The 21,067-nt window shown below is 43.9% G+C and overlaps 1 protein-coding gene across 2 annotated transcripts; it reads right to left on the bottom strand.

Annotated features, from left to right (window-relative positions):
- Positions 1–466: 466 nt before the first annotated feature.
- Positions 467–19,246, bottom strand: Mylip (myosin regulatory light chain interacting protein). 2 transcript variants are annotated; one of them, XM_004847651.3, is made up of 7 exons: positions 18,929–19,246; positions 17,670–17,860; positions 6,763–6,948; positions 5,322–5,519; positions 4,715–4,879; positions 3,455–3,875; positions 467–2,220 (listed from the first exon to the last, which is right to left on the bottom strand). In XM_004847651.3, the coding sequence occupies exons 1-7, from the start codon at positions 19,013–19,015 to the stop codon at positions 2,131–2,133; spliced, it is 1,338 nt and encodes a 445-aa protein (XP_004847708.1). In that variant the 5' UTR covers positions 19,016–19,246; the 3' UTR covers positions 467–2,130. The 2 variants fall into 2 exon arrangements, with proteins under 2 accessions (XP_004847708.1, XP_004847709.1); XM_004847652.4 differs by lacking the exon at positions 18,929–19,246 and adding an exon at positions 17,985–18,165.
- Positions 19,247–21,067: the final 1,821 nt, after the last annotated feature.

Genomic DNA, 21,067 nt, shown 5'->3' with positions numbered 1-21,067 from the left:
ATGTAGGAGTTGCTGTTTTCTACACAAAGACCTCAGTATTCAGATTTAATTGCAGTGTTGGCACTTTGCGATACATAAGTGGGTTTTGGGTTGCAGGGCGGCCCATGGTCTCTCTAAGGTTCGCCATCAATGATGATGCTCGCCTGTCCTGACCAGGATGCACCAGCAGCATCAGCTTAGTTTTGGGATTGTTACTTACCAATTTCACCACTCCCTTCTACTCATTCTCCCAATTTGTACTTTTCATCTGCTTGTGTGTATTACATTACTTTCCAATCTCATGGCCCCAAAACATAGAAGAGAGAAACTCAAGTGAGTGAGATGGTCTCAGACCAAACACCCTCAATATTTTCACATTTTCCATGTAGGACCGAATTAGACACCAACCTTGATGTTACTGCTCATTTCTTTTAGCTGAATAAAACTGGCTTAAATGACAGTGATGGTGACAATACAAACACCCATGCTTGCTTTAAAGTCTTTATTATCCTGAATATAAAAGACAGAAGTTCTCTAGGATATAACAGAGTTCTTTATGTGGAAACATTATTTTTTACAAGTGAAAAAATAAATACCTCTTGGAATAAAGGCTTATATGCTAATATGTGCCATAAAAAAGTAGATAATATCTTAATATCTGACAAAAGGTCTGTGCAAAGAAACAAATGCATAACACATTACTGCTACATTAAGGCAATAAGAAAAGTATACTCAGAAATCTCAGTAAAGTGACAGTGTAGGTTTCTAGCTTTTACTTAGCTAGTATTGCACCCGATGTGGTCATCCAGGCTTCCCGAAATCCTAGAAAACCTGCTAGCTGACCAGCTTCCAAAATGCCCAAGGAGAAGTGGAAAACATAGTTAAGAATACAGGGACAAAAGAACCAAAGCCCCTCTGAAAGACACAGAAGGGGAAACCAAAGAAGATTTAAGCATTTACACACACACACACACACCCCCAAAACACACACATAAAAAGGAGGCAATACCTAGAAACCTATGATAAGGCTGTAAAAGGGCTGATGTGTCTGGCAGCAGGACACCCATGGTGGCAGTGGTGCGGAGCGCTTCGGAGACATGAAGAACAGCGGCTGTGTGGGCATCCGGAGGCCCCACCCTCTGTGAGCTGGTTCTCCCTTCCCAAGGAAAACGCTCTCCTTTTTTAAAGTATTCTGCTAACTCAAAAAAGCCCAAGACATGCCTGCCTACTGCTACTTTTGTTTGATTTTTATTTTTTTGGTACTGGGGATTGAACTTGGGTCCTTGCACTTGCGCAGTGGGCGCCGAAACCACTGAGCTAAATCCCCAGCCCTCTGCTGCTACTTTTAATCACTTCTTTCATAACCAAAAAGCATGGGGCACAAGGAGAGGGCAAAGGAATGGGAAGCCTCTCTGCTAGATCACTTGCTTTCTCCTGGCCAGACTGGTTTAAATCTGACAACATCATGGCCAACCTTTTAAAAGTCAGGTTTTTGGACATAAGATCTTGCTAAATTGCCCAATTTGGCCTGAACTCTCCATCCTTCTGCCTCAGCCTCCCAAATGCTGTGATTACAGGAGAATGCTACCACCACAGGATTGGTGTTTAAATGTTTGTGTTCCAATCATTCTTCAACAGGTTACAAAAACAGAAATGACATTATAACGATAAGTGTTTAAGAAAAATTTTCCTTTTAAAAATGTTCGGTGCTCCATGACCGTACAAAAAGAACCAAGTAAATGCCTAAAACTACTTAGAAAATCTGCTGCAGGTAGGAAACTTACCTCGGGATACATTATGGAGACTTACAACATCATTTCCTAAAAGGTACCCACTTTTTGGCTATGTTGCCACTTAACTGACAAAGATTACCTGTTCCTTTATTTAATCATAAAAAAAAGAAAGTCCAAGGAATGTGTGTCCCCAGAGCTCTTCCTCGGTCCCCTCAGTGGGCCTGTTAGTTCTACGCGTGGATGTGTTTCTGCAGTGAGGAGTAGCTGTATTCTTGTCTTCTTTTTCCTTTGTGTTTTAAATGTTGCATGGCAGGTGGGTGTTGGGAGTGAAATTATTTTCTCCACGAAACTATCATTCTTATAGTTTACAATAGTGCAGTTCATGGAAATGTGGCGCGTCTGACAGATGCAAAACACATTAGATGACAGTCAGATTGAGAAGGCTGGTGTGGGTTGGCAGATAGACGTGCTGGACGTGTTCCACGCGAGACCTGCAGACTGGGCACGACTGCAAGAGAGAAGCCAACAGTGCTGGTTAGGACAGCTCTGCAGGCCCTTGGTACCTACCACACTGAGTTTTCTAAATAAGCTGTGATCACAATGACTTCGAAGCTTTCGATTGGCAGAGGGCTTTCCTCTCTAACAGGTTTGAATGTTTAGAAAAAATGTATGAAAATGCATACACTGAAGGAAATTAAGTAGGCTTTCCATTCAATTCTCAACAAGGCACAGTGAGTAAAGTGATTATTGAAGAGCTCTTTCTGTGTAGGCCATGACCCCTCAAGAGTAGATTATGACACCTCAGGCCACCTTGAAGGAGACCCTTCCACAGACTGTGGCCTTGGCTCAGGTGGCTGAAGGCAGACGCCCACGTGGCCTAAGTATGTTTCTGCTGACTCTTGCAGGCAACTGCCCTGGTTTCCTGGTGGCTTCTCAGCAGCACATGCCCTTCATTAGCCACGATGGAAGACTGAGCACAAGGTCAGAATATGTGGCCCCAAGAGGCAAGTCCAAGCCTGTTCCCAGGGAAACCACTCCTTGGGGCGGCATGACCTCCTCTCCAAGGGGCACGGGTGTCCTGTGTGTGCATTCTCTGGCCGAAGAGCAGATGTAAAATTGGCAGTGTCTGAAGGACGAGGTGACATTTAGGGTTAGCTTTAGTTTTACATAAACCATAGCAATTAGCAGATGCTTCTGAGAAATGAACCAAATGAAAAGAATTACTGGAAGAGAAAATGTGAAAAAAACCTGTTCTCTTTAATTTTCTCTATTAAAATTAATTTTACCTGTAATGAGTAGCAACCAATCTAAGAAGCCATTAGAGACATTTATAGCAATAAAAAGAAATTAGTCATAAATAATCAAAGTAAACAACCCATCATGGCAACTGAGTTAATGATAACCCCAAAATCGAAGCATTCTTTCCCAAGTTCTCACACAAACACCAAAGACCTTCCCCCTAAACGTCAGGAATGGAGGCAACGCGAAATGGCAGAAGCAGGCCTGGGTTCTAGCCTGGGTTAGCTACTAACTATGGTAGATGGATTACTTTGTGAATGAATCTGGACCTTGTTTCCAGAACTTGGAAACATATCTATGATTCAGAGTAATCATGCTGGGAACACAGTACGTGCATCCAAGAATGTTTGCAAAGGGTCACCAAACCCAAAGCCTCCCCAGGGAGAGATGGGCACTCCTGTGCATTAGCCAGCCAGGCCCTGGCAGGCCAGGCGGCCCCTCACCTGCAGCTGGGCTGCGCAGCTCTCGCAGCACACAGTATGGCCACAAGGGCAGAAGGTGGAGTCGATCTCCTCCTCACAGCACACCATGCACAGCATGGCTTCCTTCAGCTTGCGCAGCTTCTCCTGCAGTGCCCGGGTCTGCTGGCAGCTGAGGCCCTCGCAGCTTCTGCAGTTCATGCTGCTCCCAGAGGACTTGAGTGGGGAGCCGGGGGGGCTCTGGCCACTCCTTGAGACAAGGTCCAGCACACCAGCATTATACAGAGCCCTCCTGGCGTGGTCATACGCCTCCTTTGATGTTCTTTTAATATCGAAGACATACTTCTTGCCGAGGTTGATGTTTTCATTCAGAAAGAGAGAAGCCAAGTGGCCCTTTAAGTCACGACTATATTGCATCATGACGGCGCTGGTCACCGTGTCACACCTGCATGGAAAGTTTGCACACCTGCTTTAATAGCGAAGGGTGGGGCAGTGTGAATCAGACCTGTAGACCCTGCCTCAGTGAGTCCTCAGCACACATCTCACTCGGCTGTGCGCATGCCCCAGGGGAAGTTCCTCCCGCTTTACGTGTGTTAAAGGGCTCAGCATTCTCAAAGGCCTCCAAAGTACCTCCAATGACCAGTGTAAATACGGGGACAGAGAGCATCTACGTCCGTCTCCAGGGTATGAGCTGCAGGCCCAAGCAGCTTGTGGAAGAAAGAAAAAAAAAAGGGAAGTCTTCGAAGTCTTAGCTTTTATGTTAAAAATGTCTAAGAATTTTTCATTCTGTTGCACAATCTGTGTGTCTACTTTAAAATTTTTAAAAAAGTAAGACTGCCTACCAATTACACTTCTTGGTTTTAATTTTCCAAATATTTGAGTCCAACCACAACTCAGCCTGAATGTGCTCTCTGCAAAGAAGGACTGATAGTGTTAATACCAACTCTCTGTGGAGAGAGATAGTGAGGATTCGGGGCAGGTTCTCTCCCAGAAGGGAAAGAGCAAAGCTGGTGGGGCAGACCCAGTGCCCCTTCCCCAGGGTTATCTTGGGAGAGTGGGGTAGGCGGGTGTGAGAAGCTGAGGCAAGAGATGCAGGGGCGGGTGTGCCGCTCGTACATATGCATCTTCCGTGGGGAAACAGGGTTGTGCTCCCCGGGACGCTCCATCACCGCTGCAGGAACAAGATGTTCAAGAGCAGCCCCACGACATCAGGGTAGAAGGAACCCTAAAAACCTGCTCATCTCCTCAAAGTCTTAACTAGAGCTGTGACGCTAAGGTACGTGCCTGTAGAAAGCGTGTGTTTCTGTGATTGCTCGGTAGAGCCCGCTGGCCGCCCTGGTGCTGATCATTTTAAACAAGAGTACGATGCTGTTCCCGGACTCCTTGGTGACAGTCAAGTATACGTTCTTTCCTGACTGGGTGGCCATCTGCACCACAGGGTAAGCTATCCTAAAAGACAGGAAGAGAAAAATAAGCCAGTCCAGAAGCATTTTGTCACGTCATCCCTTTGTAAAACTCAGCAGTAAACCAGACCCTTAGCCCAGGCCGCCCTCCAGAGACTGCAAAGCAGCTGTATATGTGCAGAGAGAAGCACTGCAGAGAGTTTGGATATGTGTGCAGATGAGTGTGTAGAGGTCAGAAGGAGATTTTTATGGCAGTGAACAACTTGTTTGAAAAATTTACCACATTGGTACACACTTAAAAGTTAGCACTTGAAAAATAATTAAACGACTGTTAAGGCCTGAGTAAAATTAATGTGAATTCCAAAATGAAACATGGTATTCCTGTGAGGTAACTGTCTAGTGAACCCTTCTCCATTTTCTATTTTCATGGTGAGAGCTGCAGATATTTCCACATGCTTGCAGCTAAAACTACTCAAGCTTGGATTTACCTATTAATTGGGCTAAAGTCATCCCTACAGATGGAGATTCCTTCAGGACCAACCCCAATGAGGAGCTTTTGGCCTTCGCTGTCCCTCACGGCATGCCACTCGATGCCGTAATTTTCCATTGCTGACACGAGCTGCAGAACTTGGTACTCAGCTGAGGCCTGGCTGGTCCCCTCCAACTCCTTATGCTTTGCAATGATGCTGCAGGACACCAAGAGTGTACAGAGTTATACAGAGATTAATTCACAGGCTTGAAAGATTAATCTACATCATTTTCACTAGTGCAGTACAGTGATGTTGTCATTTATGAATCATAAAACCATAAAGCTGTATATTATTAATGTCTCATTTATTTAGTAAACTTACTGTAAGATACTTCTAAGATACTCTTCAAGATCTGGATTATCAAATATTCAAAAGAGAACACTTTTGGGGATGCTGGCTGGTGATGAAAGAATTATGAAAAATCTCAAAAAAACACATAAGACAAATTCATATGCTGGAACTCTGCATACATTTATCTATATATATGTAATAAATTAATTATAATCTAGCACTGTCAGTGACTGATTACATCATCTGCAAGTGAAGGAAGTACAGGCCTTATTTGCTGTACTGTGGATGGACCCTCATGTGGCCCTTGGTGAGCCCACCGCCTGGCTATCCATGTCCCGTGTAAGTTCCTTCCCTTGAGTGTGGGCTGGATTAGTGACCTGCTTCGACAAACAGAATCTGGGAGAAGTCATGGGATGTGACTCACTTCTGAGATAAAGTTTCAGGAGACCTCAGCTTCCTTCTTGGCTTTCTGCATTTGCTCCGAGTTGGACCACTCACCCTGGGGGAAGCTGGCCATCACATCATGGAATGCGTCCGAGGTTCATGTGGGAAGGGAAGCAGGTGGCCAAGAGACCCAGGAGCCATCCTGCACATGGGTCCCTCCCTCAGCTGAGCCTTCAGATGAGACTGAGGTCTAGGAGCTCGACAGCAGCCTCCTGGGAGGTCCCAGGTGGTAACCCACAAAGCCATGGCCAATTCACAGCAGAGTCTCAGCCACAAGAGGAGGTTTGTTATTTTAAGCCACTAAGTTTTGGGGTGACTTGTTATATAGGAATAGATAACTGAAATGTCTATGTTAGGCCTCTTGATTTCATTCTTGCTGGGATGAAGACAACACTAGTGTACTTTTTACTCTAGGAGATGTGTATTTTTACAAGATTAGAGATTTTAAAAATTCCCATTTTATATATCATTTCACATAAGGGCATTTATTTGAAGGGTCTATGTTCTGTGTTTATATAGTTCTCAAAAGGCTAATAAATCTTTTGGAACTAACTGGTTAACTGGGCAGTGGCCCGGCCATGACAGCATGGATTAGCCCTAGAGACAGAGGCTCGCTTTCCTCTGGAGCTCCGTGAACACACTCACCAGCCTCGCGCAGCCTCACCTGTTCAAGGCAGCGCTGGAGAGCTCCTTGGCACACAGTTCCTCATAGTTGTATTTGGCAGTGTTCTGGTTGTAGTCCCCAAACTTGGTCTGGGCCAGGAGGGCACTGAGTTCCACTGCCTGCTCCGGGGAACACTGGAGGTGGCCTGCGAGGAGGGACTCCTTGATGTGCAGGAAAAAGATATGTCTGCAGAGGAAAGCGAGCAGGGGTTAGGCTCAGGGATGTGAGAGTCCCAAACTCAGCCTGGTGGGCTGGGGGCAGCTCAGTGGTAGAGCTTGGCGCCGAATGTGCAAGGCCCTAGGTTCAACTGCAGTGCTGCAATAAACAACCTGCTTAGCCCTTTCACAATCAAGAACATACTTTCCAAGTAAGGAAAAGAGGGCAACTTTAAAAGTCATGCTGAATATGCTTGCCATTATAGAGCCCTTTTTATCAGGGGCACCAGGCAGAATAACTCTAAGGACTAAGTTTGTAAGAAAAATCACAAACACATCTAAAGAAAACAAGTTCACAAATAGCCAGGTCACAAAATATACAATAATTATACACAAGCTTTTGTATTATGTTTTCAAACAAAATTCCTTAATCAGAAAAACTCTCTAGGGTAGATTCTGGTAGAATCGGAAAGAACTTCTGACTTGCAGCACTCAACTGGGGAGCTGATACACCCTCTGGGCGCTTCTCTTCTGTAGACCTTGCCAGCCCCTTCCCAGCTGCTCACTTCCGGCACATTTCTCTGCTCAGAATCCTCCTGGGAGGAGGGCGCATGATGGTAGCACGAAACCCAGGCTTCTCCACCTTTCCAGCCACATCGCTTGCCATGTCCTCCAGCCACTCTGCCCCGGGAAAGGCACTGTGCCTCTCCTTGGAAAATCTGGTCTTGCTGTTCCCTTTGTCCTGATGACCATTCTTCCTGTCCTCTCGCTTGGGCACCACTTGGTCTATGTCGCATACAAACCATCCACTCCTCTAGTATTGTCCTTAGTGTGTTAAACTGCTAGTATGGTTTAGTTAATTGTTTAAGTGTCTCTAATATCAGAGAGCTCCATAAATGTGCATAAAACTGCACAGATCCATTACTGACTACTGATTGTGTTTCAGGGATGGAATCTAGGCCTTCACACTGAGCTCCAGCCCCATCTTTTTAGTTTTTTGAGACAGGGTCTTGCTAAGTCACTAAGATGCCCAGGCTAGGCTCACACCTGCAGCCTTCCAGAGTGCCGAGATTTCAGGCATGACTCTCACAGTCCAGCCTTAGTTTTGTTCTGTGTAGGCCTGTCCTAACTGTATATGACACTATATTTTATATTTACGAAAAAGCATGTCACACTTAGAAACTCCTGGGGAAATTCAGATATTGTCCATACTGCCAAAAATTCTAAAAAGAATATTTAAGACACTATGTTATAAAATTTTCTCTGGGAAGTGTGGGGTTTTAACCTTCCTTTGATGCCTTGTGGTAGTCTCTCAAAGATGTTTAAATGTCCCAACACTCCTCCTATTAGTAAGTGAAGTACAGCCACTGGGAATGCTCTGAACATTATGAATTCAGCTCCCCACTTCCACCGAGTTTGATGTCCCTACTCCAGTACCAACACTGTTTATACTTATGTCTGTGTCTGACAGGCCAGGTAGGGGGAGTGGAAGGAGAAATGCAGGAAAAGGAAGAGTTGGAGAAAGTAAGGCAATAAATACAAGGAGGGGTTACATTGAGATAACAGGCTGATAAACTAACAGGCTGAAAAGAGTCATCCTTCTTCCTGAACCAGGAAATACTCAAATTCAATCTTTCGTGCCTTCAATAATGATACCAAAGAAATATTTAAAACAATGAAACTGACAAATACTGCAGTTTTCTCCTTATTCGAAGGACCCATAAAGAAATCACAGGAAGAATGCACGATACAGCAAAAGAGGGTAAACATGGTTTTTATTAACCCAAACATCTGTTAGTCTTTAAAGTGTTTCTGACATACTGCTAAACTTAGAAGGGGGCCCCCTGCTTGGGCAAAGAAATCACCACAAAAATAACTGGTTTGGAAATAGATATCTTAGGGCGCAGGGCTGGCATTCTCATCAAACCCTGGTGTCACAGCATGGCTTGAACCCTCAAAGGGCATTCTGGATGGCCATTTGGCAAACTTCCACTTGGCCATCTAAAAAGCTTTTCTGAGGGCAGAAGTATCCCTATGTTTTTAGGAAACTAAAAATCTTAACCTATGCTTATATTCAAGAAGAAATTATATGGCAAATAATTTTTAAAATCTTCACTTTTCAGCTTAATTACTGCTTGTGTAAAGGTTTAACTTATTTTCTTGGGATAGTCAGAAACTTCTTTCTGTTTTACTAAATAGTAAATGTTGCCTGCAAAAGAAGTTTCAAAACCGATTCCATTTCTTTTTCCAGACTCCTCCTGCCTACTTCTGGAGAGACAGCTGTCAAAATCAAAGGCAAAGAAGCAAAGACCAAATACAAACAGGTGGTCAGCAGCCGCAGAGCAGGGCTGATCCTTTCCCGCATGTGGGTCTCAGTAGGAAAAAAGCAAAAAGGGTGGAAAAAGGGTGGTGGCAGGGTTTGGGGTGGGAGTGAGTGTGGACCCTTCTACAGTCTGGGCTGGGCTGCTAACTGCCTGCCATTGACGTAAACTTTATGACAGGCCCGCCCTTCCTGCATCGTGTAGTTTCATGGCTATAAAGCCATTTTCATTTCAAATCAATAAAGATTTGTCATGCGTGTCTCTGTGGCCAGCCCCACACCAGGACTACAGGATGGCCTGGTGTGAGAGTTTCTCTTCAGATGGAATTCACAGCCTTCTAGAGTGAAGGAACACATCCCACCCAAGTAACTGCAGGCACAAAGTGGCTTCTAGGTGACAAGGGTTCGTCTTCTAGGGGAGCAGCGCAGGCAGCAGTGGCAGCCAAGGTCACCAGCTGTGACCACCTGTCAGTAGATCCTCTGTGCTCCTGCCATGAGGGAGGACGGCAGGGCACTGAGACACTTTTCCAACAAAGGATTCAGAGGGCACAATATTGATGCGTGCTTTTGAACTGAGTATTGGCTTCTGTTACTTTCCCCTCTGACCACCTGGTATGTCTGGCTCCTGGATTTTGCCCCCTCCTTCTTTTGTGAAATGGGTGAAATGTTACCAGCAATATCAAAACAAGCAGTTAAGAGTCGAAGAAGTCATGCCTGCAGAGAACTATTTTTTTTTTTAACTAGAGATCAAAAGTGGATGACAAATCTAGCTCAATACAGGCTGCATCCTAGAATCACAAACCAAAAGAAAGCCTTTGGAAAACAATGTTTTCTTTGTCTTAAACAAATAGCTGTGAATATGTCATATGGATACAAGCTCAAACTGCATGTTCTAAACATTCTTGGGCCTGTACTTTGGAATTCATTAAGTTCTACCCAGTCAGTTACTAAGAAAATGGCTACTTTCAATATTTTGAGGCCACATTTTGAGGCCCACAGTGAAACATTCTAACTCCTGTCCTGGTGTCATGAGAATAAATGAATTCACACCCACTATAGCACTGTGGATTTTTTTAAGGACAGGCCAAGTTTTCATTTTAAAAAAGAGGCACATATTCTTAATATATTTTTGTTTTGAAGTACTTCAAATTTCTGCGTTGTAAAATTAATGCCTTTTTATAGTGCTAACGAATGCAGTTAAAATCACTGAGGAGTCTGTAATCAGAGAACTTTCCCCTGGACCTTGGTCTACCTCATAAAGCAATCATCTAGTGCCCATGGCTCAGCTTTCTATGAACCCATCAGGGCTGCTGATCGACTCATTGTGGAGCTCACTCTCGATTATCACCCTTCATTCTCTTACACCATTTTGAAGAGCATTTCAAGACAAATGTGAAATAACTATAGCCACATTCACGGTTACACTTCAAATTTAAGTATTAAACTAAAACATCTTCGGAAGGGCTCTCCTGCCTCCCTCCCCGAAAGGCACGCGGGCCGGCTGCAGGGAGTGAGGTCAGGCCTGTCCCTCACCTCGGTCAGATCCCCACTGCCATCCTCATCCTGTTGCACAAGCCTCTGTCCAGCGAGTCACTCAACCACACTGGCTTATATTAAACCAAACTCCGACTGCCAAGTTATATTTTAAAACCCTCAAATCAAAACAGAATTGCTCTGAGTTTTTTGTTTCACAGTTTAAAATTCTAGTAAAACAGAAATCAGTTCAAGATGGCCTACATGTAAATGCTGAAACTATAATGCTTTACACACTAGACATAAGAGTATCTTCAAGACTAGGGAATAGCAAAGGTTTCTCATAACAGAGTCAGCAAAAATCACAAAAGGAAACACTGAGTAAAAAGGTTTCCCAGGGTGCAGTTGTCAAAAATTACAAAAAGAAAAAACATGGATAAATTAGACTTCACCAAAATTAAAAACTCCTACTCACCAAAAGGCATGATAAAATAGACAAGCCACAGTAGGAAATACATTTACAAAACTTGTATCATACAAATACTGGTATCTAGGATACATGAAGAACTTGTTCAAAATAAAGGCAAACAATAAAAATGTATAAATGACTTGACTAGATATTTCACAAAAGAACATTTATGGAAGGCCAATAAGCACACAAAAAAAGAGATTAACATTATGAGCCACCAGAGAAATGCACATTAAAAGCCCAACACTCTACCACTCTATACCCGGCCTGAAGGCTGGCAGGAACGTGAAGGAATAAGACTCTTGCTTCTTTATGGGAGTATAAATGGGTACAATTGCTTTGTAAAAAGCCTGGCAATTACTTATAAAATAAACAACTGCCTACTCCATGACCCAGCCATTCTATTCTTGAATGTTTACTCAAGAGAAAGAAAAACACAAGAGTGTACAAAGGAAAAAACAGACTTGTATGTTCATAGCAGCTTTATTCATAGAAAACAGGCGTTTGTCAATAGGAATAAGGATGAACAAATGGTGGTGTATTCATACAATGGGATACTATCCAGCTATAAAGGAGTGAACCACTGACAGGCAGGACAGTATGGGTGGATCTCAAAAAATTTATGATGAACAAAAGAAAGCAGACACAAAGAGTACCTACTGCATGATTCCATATGCACAAAGCCAAGCAGGTATAACAAAGCTATGGAAGAAAATGGGAAAGAAGGGCGGGGACCGGCTACCACGGAAAAGGGGGAACCTTCTGGGGTGATAATATCTACACCTTGATAGAGGTTTTGTTAAACAAATACATTCATTTGTCAAAACTCACTAAATGGTGTAATTAGGATTTATGCATTTCATTATATGTAAATTTTGCATCAGAACAAGAACCAAATATAAACACTGAGTTCTACTTAATGATAAACTACAGTATTTAAGAGGAAGTGTACTTATATATAATTTATTTTGAAATGCATCAAAAAGATAGATAGATGGATAGAAGGACCAGTAAATGGGTAAATATGGAACATAACAGTCATAGTAAATTTAACAGTACAATCTAGTGGGGCTACATGGGTGTTCACTGTAAAAAATTTCAACTTTTCTGTATGTATGAAAATTTTTATGAGGCTGAGTGAGAATGTTAGTAAGGTCAAGGTTCAGAAGTTGAATAAATAGCTTATATAGCTATTTGATGGAACCATCAAATCTACTTCACAGAGGGGTTTCAATGGAGAAACCAGCCACAAGCAAGTAATCACCAAGTCAGGACTCTACTCAGAATCAGGGAGATCCTTCTCAATGCCCCAAAACACAAAATGGGCATCACTGATAAGTGTGTTCCCCCTTGTACCCTAGAGCACTTGAAAGATATGGAGGGTGGCCACAGGGGCAACTCCCAAGGTCAAGAGTGATTACAATCCACACCAGAAGGACACTGTTACTTAAAGCATGGAGCCTGCCTTCTAAAAAATGTGCTTACTCACCTCAGGAGCTGCCTGTCTAGGCAGACACCTCTCCAGGCATTCTTGCAATCTACAAGTGTTATCTGTTTTGCAACAATCCAGAGATTAGTCAGGGGTGCTCCTAGGCGTTTATTCCACAAAGCAGTCTATTCAGCACTTTTCAGGCCTATGGTAAACATCTCTTGAACTGCCTTCAAATCCTGAGTTACTTGCTAGGTCCTGTTGGTGACACCAGGCTGCAGGGACATCAGAGAGAATATACCTAGCGGCTCTGCAGCTGCTTTGAAAGGGTCACTCTGCCTAAGTGTGAACCTAGTGTCTTCTAAATAAATGGATTTTATTTAAAATGCCATTTAAGAAATGTTCCCCGACTACTTCATGAAAATACATCAATATCAGAAATTCAAAGTGCCCAAAGGTGCCCAGATGGCAGATCCTTGGCTAAAAGAAATGTTACATAATAACACACAAACATACTAGAGTCTCAGCAGAAAGAAAAAATGGGTACTCTAGAATTCACAAATTCGGCTAAAATTTTCTTTAAAAATAGTATAGTACACACGTCCAGGTTTCCTTTTTACTTCCCAGGGCCTATTTTATATTTTGACGTGCAAAAACAAACAAACATACAAAAAGTGTCACTCTACTCTCAGGTACATAGCTGGCATGAAGAATATGAATGACATCAATGTAAATAGAACCTTACTACTACAACAGCACTGTATAGAGCTTACCCACCCCAAATCACAAAATGGCAAATTGTGAAATCAACCTTTGCCAACACTGACAGTTAAGAAAGACTTCGGATGGCTTTTACAAGATTTGATTCCGCCTTCGATTGGTTTAAAATGACCACGTCATGCCTGCCTAGGGTCTGCACGGGCCCTTTGTACAAGGGCATCTTTACTAGATTTCCAGACATCTATGTGATTTTTGTTGGCAGACAACTGAGTGAATAGGGACGTAGGACTCAGAAGTGGCTGAAATTAGAGAAAGTGATACGCAGGTATAGCTTAAAACCGAACTGAGCCAGCTGAGGCGGGAGGATCACACAAACCCAGCCTGGGCAAATCAATCAACCAATGGACAACAGAACTGTCTGAATACCATAGAAGGTCCAAGGGAGTGGCAGTTCATTTTAGATAAGAGCTAACAGCCACAGTGGTCTGGAATGGGGTGCAGGGGACAAAATGAAGGAAGGAAAACAGTGCCAAGGGCAAGTCGGGTGGTGACTGCGCACACCTGTGATCCCAGCACTTGAGAGGCTGAGGCAGGAGGAGGCTGTGAGTTCAAGGCCAGCCTGAACTACATAGAGAGACCCTGTCTCAAAAACAAACAAACAAACAGAACACAAGAACGCCAAGTACGGAAAAAGTTCTAGGCAGAAAATAATCACCACAACATTTTTTAATGGTGAGATTTCTTTTAGTCTTTTAGATACTCTCAACTTTTCGGTTTATAGAAGCAGACTGAAAAAAAAACCTGCCAATATCTATAAGAAAATTTGTCTTAGTATCAGTTAACACCATTTTTATTCCTAACTTCTTAATTGGTTGATGCAACAAGTATTTATGCAAGTAGGTACCTGCTAGACTCTAGGGATACAATGTTGATCAATTTTAATGGAAATGCGATTATTAGAGTGAGTGACAATAAACAACTGTCACATAAATAATCACAGTGTTATAAGCTCCTTAATGCTATAAAGGAAAGGCACACAACGTCTTGGGAGAGTTTAGTCTCCCTGGCAGAGCTAGAGGTTTTCTGGAGGCATGAGGTCTGATCTGAGCTCAGAAAGGCAGGCAGGGAAGTGGGCAGGACTTCAGAAGGAGCGAGGCAAACCTGTCACTGCTCCTATCATGGAAATCTTGATGAAATTTAACATCCAGGATTACAGTATTTCTCTGAACATTTAGTTCAGGACTCATGAGTCTTTATATAGCGGTTGTTTGCTAGGAAAGGGAATTCAGGTACTGGCGATCCTTGACTAAGCGAGACTGTTCCCAGCAAAGACAACAGAGCTCTGTCAAAAGGTGGCAAAGTCAGAAATACAAAGATTTTACTGCCAGTGGTTGGCATCACTACCACCATGAAGATGAACCATATAATTTTCTAATCTCTGGTTTTGAAAATGTTTACAAAATTCAGTCTAAATGGCTGCAACTGAAAGCCTTTGAAGGGCAAGAATTTCTGAAAAGATTATTATTTCCGATCTACTTCCAGAATACATTAATTTGTCTCACTTTTTGTTTCAATCTACAGCAAGGCAAATGTGTGGTGGAAATACCTGCTGTCCCCTTCTTTGAACCCTGCCAGCCTGTCTGAAAAAGGCTCTCTTTTTACCTTCCGGGCCCCCATATGAGAGCAAACTGAACAGTCTGGGTAGGAGAACTAAATCTAAGATCAGACCAAATCAGAGAGCAGGTGAGCCCTGTCTACCTATCAAAGTCAACGCCTGATATGTTGCCTGTCTTCAGAGAAATATATTTAGGAAAACATTAAGGAAACTAATACAGAGATGAAGTGAAGCAAAGAAAAAATAGCTATCACTAGGAGGTGTTTGGAGACAATCTCTTCCTGGGCTGTCAACTGAGATGCAGAGTCAGGCTCAGGCTTGGAAGCTGGATGCTGGCCATTGGTGGCTAAGCTGGACCTGGAACAGGGCGACTGCCTGCCTGGTTTCTGGGGCTCCAGTGACAGGTAGGCCTTTGGGTCCACCACTGATGTGAACCAGTATGTCAACTGCCCCTGGTTAGGCCAGCTCTACTGTGAGCAGCCCACCTAATTACCTACAGAGGACTATGCTGTCCTGATATTTCAGTACCATTTAATAAACTACCCAGATGCTTTCAAGTATAATTGCACTCTCATGACTTGACTTAGTAAAAACTCACCTCTCATAACTGGGCTGTCAAAGTCATATTTACTCACTACATAAACAGATCTATTTTATATTCACAGCATTTTATGTAAAGATTTTATAACAAATCATGGAACATCAACAAGCTTTATTCTGCTAACATAACATTAAGAAAAAATAACTGTTTTTGTTGTATGGTATCATGCATATAAAAACAATGCTAATTGAAAACTAGACCTAGTACAACTTCTGATGTCCTAATTAAAAGGTACAAATGCTAATTACAAATTACTTTATCAAGTTAGTAAAGCAGAGTGCTATATTTTCGTAGTTTTGTATTTCAGGCAGTCCCACAAGAAAACAAGTAAAATTCAATATATTATTTTAAAAAGCTAAAGGTTTAGACACAACAATGTGCTTTCAAAAAGAAATTACAATCAATTAAAATTACCTAGTTGAACTAGATAGGTACATTCTTTGTGTGTTACTAGCCATAAATCTCAAGAGTCAAAGTCAATTGAGTCAATAAAGGAAAAATCAAGATAGGAATCTGATTCAAGTTCTAATTCATAAAATGTCTCTCTTTCATGCATGAATAAAATGAATTTGATAGTAATTATTGATCCAATTACAGGAAAGCACAGGTACAGACCATCTAGTGGGCAATTATAAAGTATGAATGCATTTACAATACACACAGATCATATTATCATATTCACTATTTAAATGAAATAGTCACTATTTAAATCTGTAGTTTCTGCAGATTTAAAAAACAAATTTGTCTCATCAACATGGGGTTGCATTTAGGCCTTGAAGTAATTGTGAAATCATAATATGATTTACAAATAAAAATCCAATCTGCTGTGTTTTTTCTTTTATTCAACTTCAAGTTATGACAATGAAGTACAAAATAGATGCTTTCACACATCAACTTTAAGTTTTATAAAAAGCCTATTCTGAATAATAAAGACAGTTAACACACCCTTAAACATGCAATTACTTGAATATTTTGCAAGACATTTTCAGGAGCACTTATAATTCAGTATGTCAGCTTCCTTCAGAAACTAAACCTTTCTCTCAAACTTTAAAGCTCCAAAGCAAGGCAAAATGAAGATTTTAAATTCAAATGGATAGTATTTCAGTGTTTCTATCAGTTCCTTGGTAAACACACAAAAAAATGACATGTTAAAAACTCTTAAAGTGTGTTGCTCACTGATCATTATTCTAAATTTTCTTAATCACATTTTTCATATGCTTGGTAAATTTCCAAGCCAAAGGATTATGAAAAACATCAATGCTTAGATCCAAAGTTTGCTGTGTTTTTAAAAGCAATCCTTTCCTTTTTTTTAACATGTCGCTGTGATATTTAAGTCTCTTGTATTTCAGCAATAAATATTAAACATCACTTTCCTAGGCTAGCTCATCCTTGAGAAAAGTATTATTACAGTCAGTCCAGAGGAAAATGGATTTTTTTGTGTGGAAACGGAGACCACATACTTCAGTTGTCTACCACTACTGGTAGAGTTTTTCTTTCCTTTCTCTTTTACAAGACAAAGAGGAATTAAACATTATGCACTCGACAATCACGAGTAGTATATTTGTGGGGTGAAATTCAGTCACAGTGGCCTTCAAAGAATTCTTTTATTAAGTTTTCATGAAACTTAAAAACTTTGAAAATTGTGCACGAAGCCAGAGTTTTCCGCTACACACTGTAATCTGACACTAGGCTGAAGAAGTTGACCAAGTTTAAGTAACCCAAGAGGAACTGTTTCCTGCTTTCAGTTAGACCGTCTACAGTGACCTATAGTAACACTGCTGAGGCGAGGTTACTATCGGGCATTAGATGTTGCTATCAGGAAGTCAGTCATGGGTTTTTTTTTCCTTTTTGTTTTTGTTTATTTGTAAAAATTCAACCTTGTTCTGCCATTAAGTTTATAAAGCCAAGAAAAACCAAATGAGTTTGGAAACAGCACCCAGGCCAGCAATGCAGCTCTCCCTTCACCTCAACAAAAGGGCCCCGGTACAGATTGAAAACAAACTTAAGGGCAACTTGCTTTACATGGAGCAAATGTGCCTGGGAACATCTCCAGAGGTCACAAAGGCCCCTTTCTAAATGGAATCGAAGGTGGATTTGACATTGGTTTATTTCAGCCTCACTTTACCTGGTCTGCTCCTGTAAGATGAGATGCGGCTCCACGAAGAACTTGACTCTCAGTTTAAGCCTGTATGGCGCTAGGCCATCCATCTGCTGGGAGATCCGGTTTCTCAAATTTAGCCATAAACTTTCTCCTTTACTACCCGTAAACTGCAGTCCAAAATAATCAACTTCTATGATCCCCAATCGCCTGCACACCTAAAACAAAAATGAATGCAGGATGGATAATGGTACATGCAGCCGTAGTCCGGGCAAACCCAAGGGCTCCATTTGAGTCTAAGGTAACCCTCGTTCTTCATACAATAGAAGGGTCTTACAATACCTGTTGTAAGCTGGGAGGACAAAGTTCTAGGCTCCAGTGATGCTAACACCTTGCTCTAATATGGAGACTTGTCCTTTCTTGAGTATCTAGGGCAAGACCAAGTGCCACAGAGAAAAAGGAGTCCCCAAAAGTAGCCTTCATGAGAGGCGAAGAGAAATCTATTGGGTTATTTCCCTTTTTAGTCCAATCACTGGAATTCCCTCCACCAGCCCAATCCCTACAGCTGATCTGGCAGCTTGTTTTCTGGACAATTTTAACCATCTGGACTCCAAACAACAAACACATTGGGAAACACGCCACAAGTGTCAGCCAAGCTTTAGGAGCGATTCCCCAAACATCCCAGGTCTAGAGGATCCGAATGCACAGCACTTCACTGGGATCTCATCTGCTGTCTGCCATACCAACTATGGATGCATGCCCTGTTTGGAACCCTTTTTCGCTCTTAAGAAAACACAAGACAACCAAGGAGTTGATAACCCAAACCTACAGTCCCCTTGTCCCCGGCAAATCCCAAAGGCAGGTGAAGAATTCGGTCCGTCTGAGAAGCAGCATGAGTCTTGGGCCCGGCTTGTCTGCCACGGAACCTGGAGCCCAGGACTGCCCCGTGCCACCTATCCTGGGACGTGGGTGGCGCTGCCAGGCCTCTCGGGACCCCCCGGGAGGCACCACGCACACACCTGTGGCAGGTGTGCTGGCCGCGTTCTTCTGGCCAAGTGTAGTAAGGGGGAAGGGTGGCTGCTCCCAGAGATGCCCGCAGTCCCAGCCCCGGGGGTCCCAGCCGCGCTCGTCCTCAGCACCCCACGTTCGAACCCCACGCCGCGGGGAGGAGGGGGCGGGAGCCCGGGCCAGGGGCGCGCTCGCCGGCCGCCGCTGCATCGCCACCTGGCCCCGGGGGCTGGGCACCGTCGCGAGGCCCCTCGGCCTGCCTGGCCCCCGGCCCGCACCTGGTTGAGGCAGTCCTCGCCGTTGGCTTTCGCCTCCACCTCCACCTCCATCAGCACCGCGTCTGGCCTCGTCACATAGCACAGCATGGCTGGGGTTGCCGCTGTCGCCGCCTCCTCTTTGGTGTACGGGGGGCTGCCGCCGCGCTACGGGTCGAACCCAGCCCGGGGCTCCGCGAAGGACTGGCCCTCGGAAGGTGCAGCCCTGCAGACGTCCGCCCTGCGACCCGCTGACGCCGCTGCCGTCCCTGCCGTTCCCTCGCCCGCCCGCTCGACTCCCAGCCCTCCACGGTGGCGCCGCACTCCAGCACCCAACTGCCTGCGCCGCTGCAGGGACTCCTCAGATATAGTGGCCCCGCCCCCTCTGGATCCAGCTCCAGCCAATCAGCGTGCCCACGCCCCTCCTCCGCCGCTCCGTCAGCCAATAGCGGCGCCCTCCCAGCCACGGCCCCTCCTCCCAGCGCCGTCCGAGCTCCCCCGGCCTCCGAAGCTGCGGAAGGAGGGCGGTCCTGGGCACGCCGCTGCCGCCTCTGCCTCTGCCCGCTGGGCGACGCTGCTCCGAGCTAGTCGTCGCCCGGGGCTGCAGGCGGACGTCTGTCTTGTAGGGATGGAATTTACGACGACGACAGCTTCCAAGCTGCCGCTATTTTTCACTCCGACTACGCACTTCGGTTCTGAAAGCTGACAGGAAGAGGAGCAACCCAAAGCCTGAAGAAAACTCTTTTTCCACTCGGGTTGGCTACCGTGGGTTATTTCTGGAAGGTCGACTTGCTGTCCCTTATTTTAGATTTCATCATTGAAAAACCAACACCCGAATAAAGTATGAAAGTTTTTGCAGTTGACCAATCAGCCAGGTAGCTTGGTCTGGCGCTTCTTACATTAACACTTTCCAAGGGCTTCTGTGTGTAAGGTCTGTTGAATCAAAACACCTTACAGAGCACTAGGCCCTCAGTCCCCTCTCATTAAACCTTCACTGACACCTGGTTCTGTGCCTGTCCTTTCCCTCCAGATACCATCCCGCGTCTTCAAAAAAAAAAAATTAATATTCAGTTTATTCTTTGCAAGGTATGCATAGAATATCCTTCTGGCTTCCTGCTTTAAACATACAAATGAGTACAAGCTACTTCCCCTTCACCTATGCTGAACATTGAAGAGAAGCTTCAGTTTCTTTTTTCTTTTTTTTTTCTTCATGTATTAGCTCATTTAATTTTCACATCAATCTCATAATGTAAACATTCAAAAGAAGTTGAAATCATAGCTAATGAGTAACACAGCTTCAAGGGTTGGTGTGGAAGAACTGTAGACAGAAAAAGCAAAATCTTAACTGAAGTAGCTGCCAATTTCTGAAAGATGAATTGTTGCTCTCTCAGGTGCACAGGGTCTAATGGAATCAACTTGCTAATCAGGAGACTGGATGACCCGCAATGGAGAGTCACACTAATGGCTCGGCACTGGTTCTGCTCAGCACTGCAGCAGGTGCTCTGGGCTTCTGGCAGTAGCAGCAGCTAGGACAGCCCAAGCGACAGGAAGCCCTGACAGAGTCGTCATTCCTGCCATCAGGGTCTCTCTAAGGACCCCACTGTAACATCACCGGGTAGCTAAGAAGCCAGCTGATACTCACACAAGCCATTCCATCTTTTTGGTTGTTGCATGCATCTTTGGGAGGGTTCGTGTCTAGCAGACAGTAACGTAAGGTGAAATATGACGATTCTCTGACTTCGACTCATTCCCATAAATCCGTTTCTCTGGCTCTTCCTTAGACTTTCTTGTTTCTGCTCTTTCAGACTTGCCTTCTCCAGGGCCGAGACCACCTAACTACTCACCACTGCCCAAATGATCACATTTAGCCATATCTAAGCCATTTATCTCTGGATATAAGGTGGGTTGATTGTAAAACAGCCAGCCAGAAGGGTTTTCCTTGACCACTGTCCTTATAGTTATAGACAGGCTGTCGTGTGGCAGCAGAAAAACATTGAGCCAATCTCTAATTTGCCTCCTCTGTTGGTTGGTTATATGGAGGTAGAAGCAGATTTTAGGACAAACACACCTGGCGAGGCTTCTCCATCCAGTGGGGCCTTTGGAGGGTCTGCAGGCAAGGGGGCCTGTTCTCTTCCAGGGAGGGAGCAGACACTGCTGCTTTTG

The sequence above is a fragment of the Heterocephalus glaber genome, unplaced genomic scaffold (assembly GCF_053883595.1).
Source record: "Heterocephalus glaber isolate CG9 unplaced genomic scaffold, H.glaber_assembly_v1.0 deba00001472, whole genome shotgun sequence".
Lineage (NCBI taxonomy): Eukaryota > Metazoa > Chordata > Mammalia > Rodentia > Bathyergidae > Heterocephalus > Heterocephalus glaber.
Note: the sequence above shows the minus strand (reverse complement) of the source record. Positions and strands in the feature narration are given on the sequence as shown.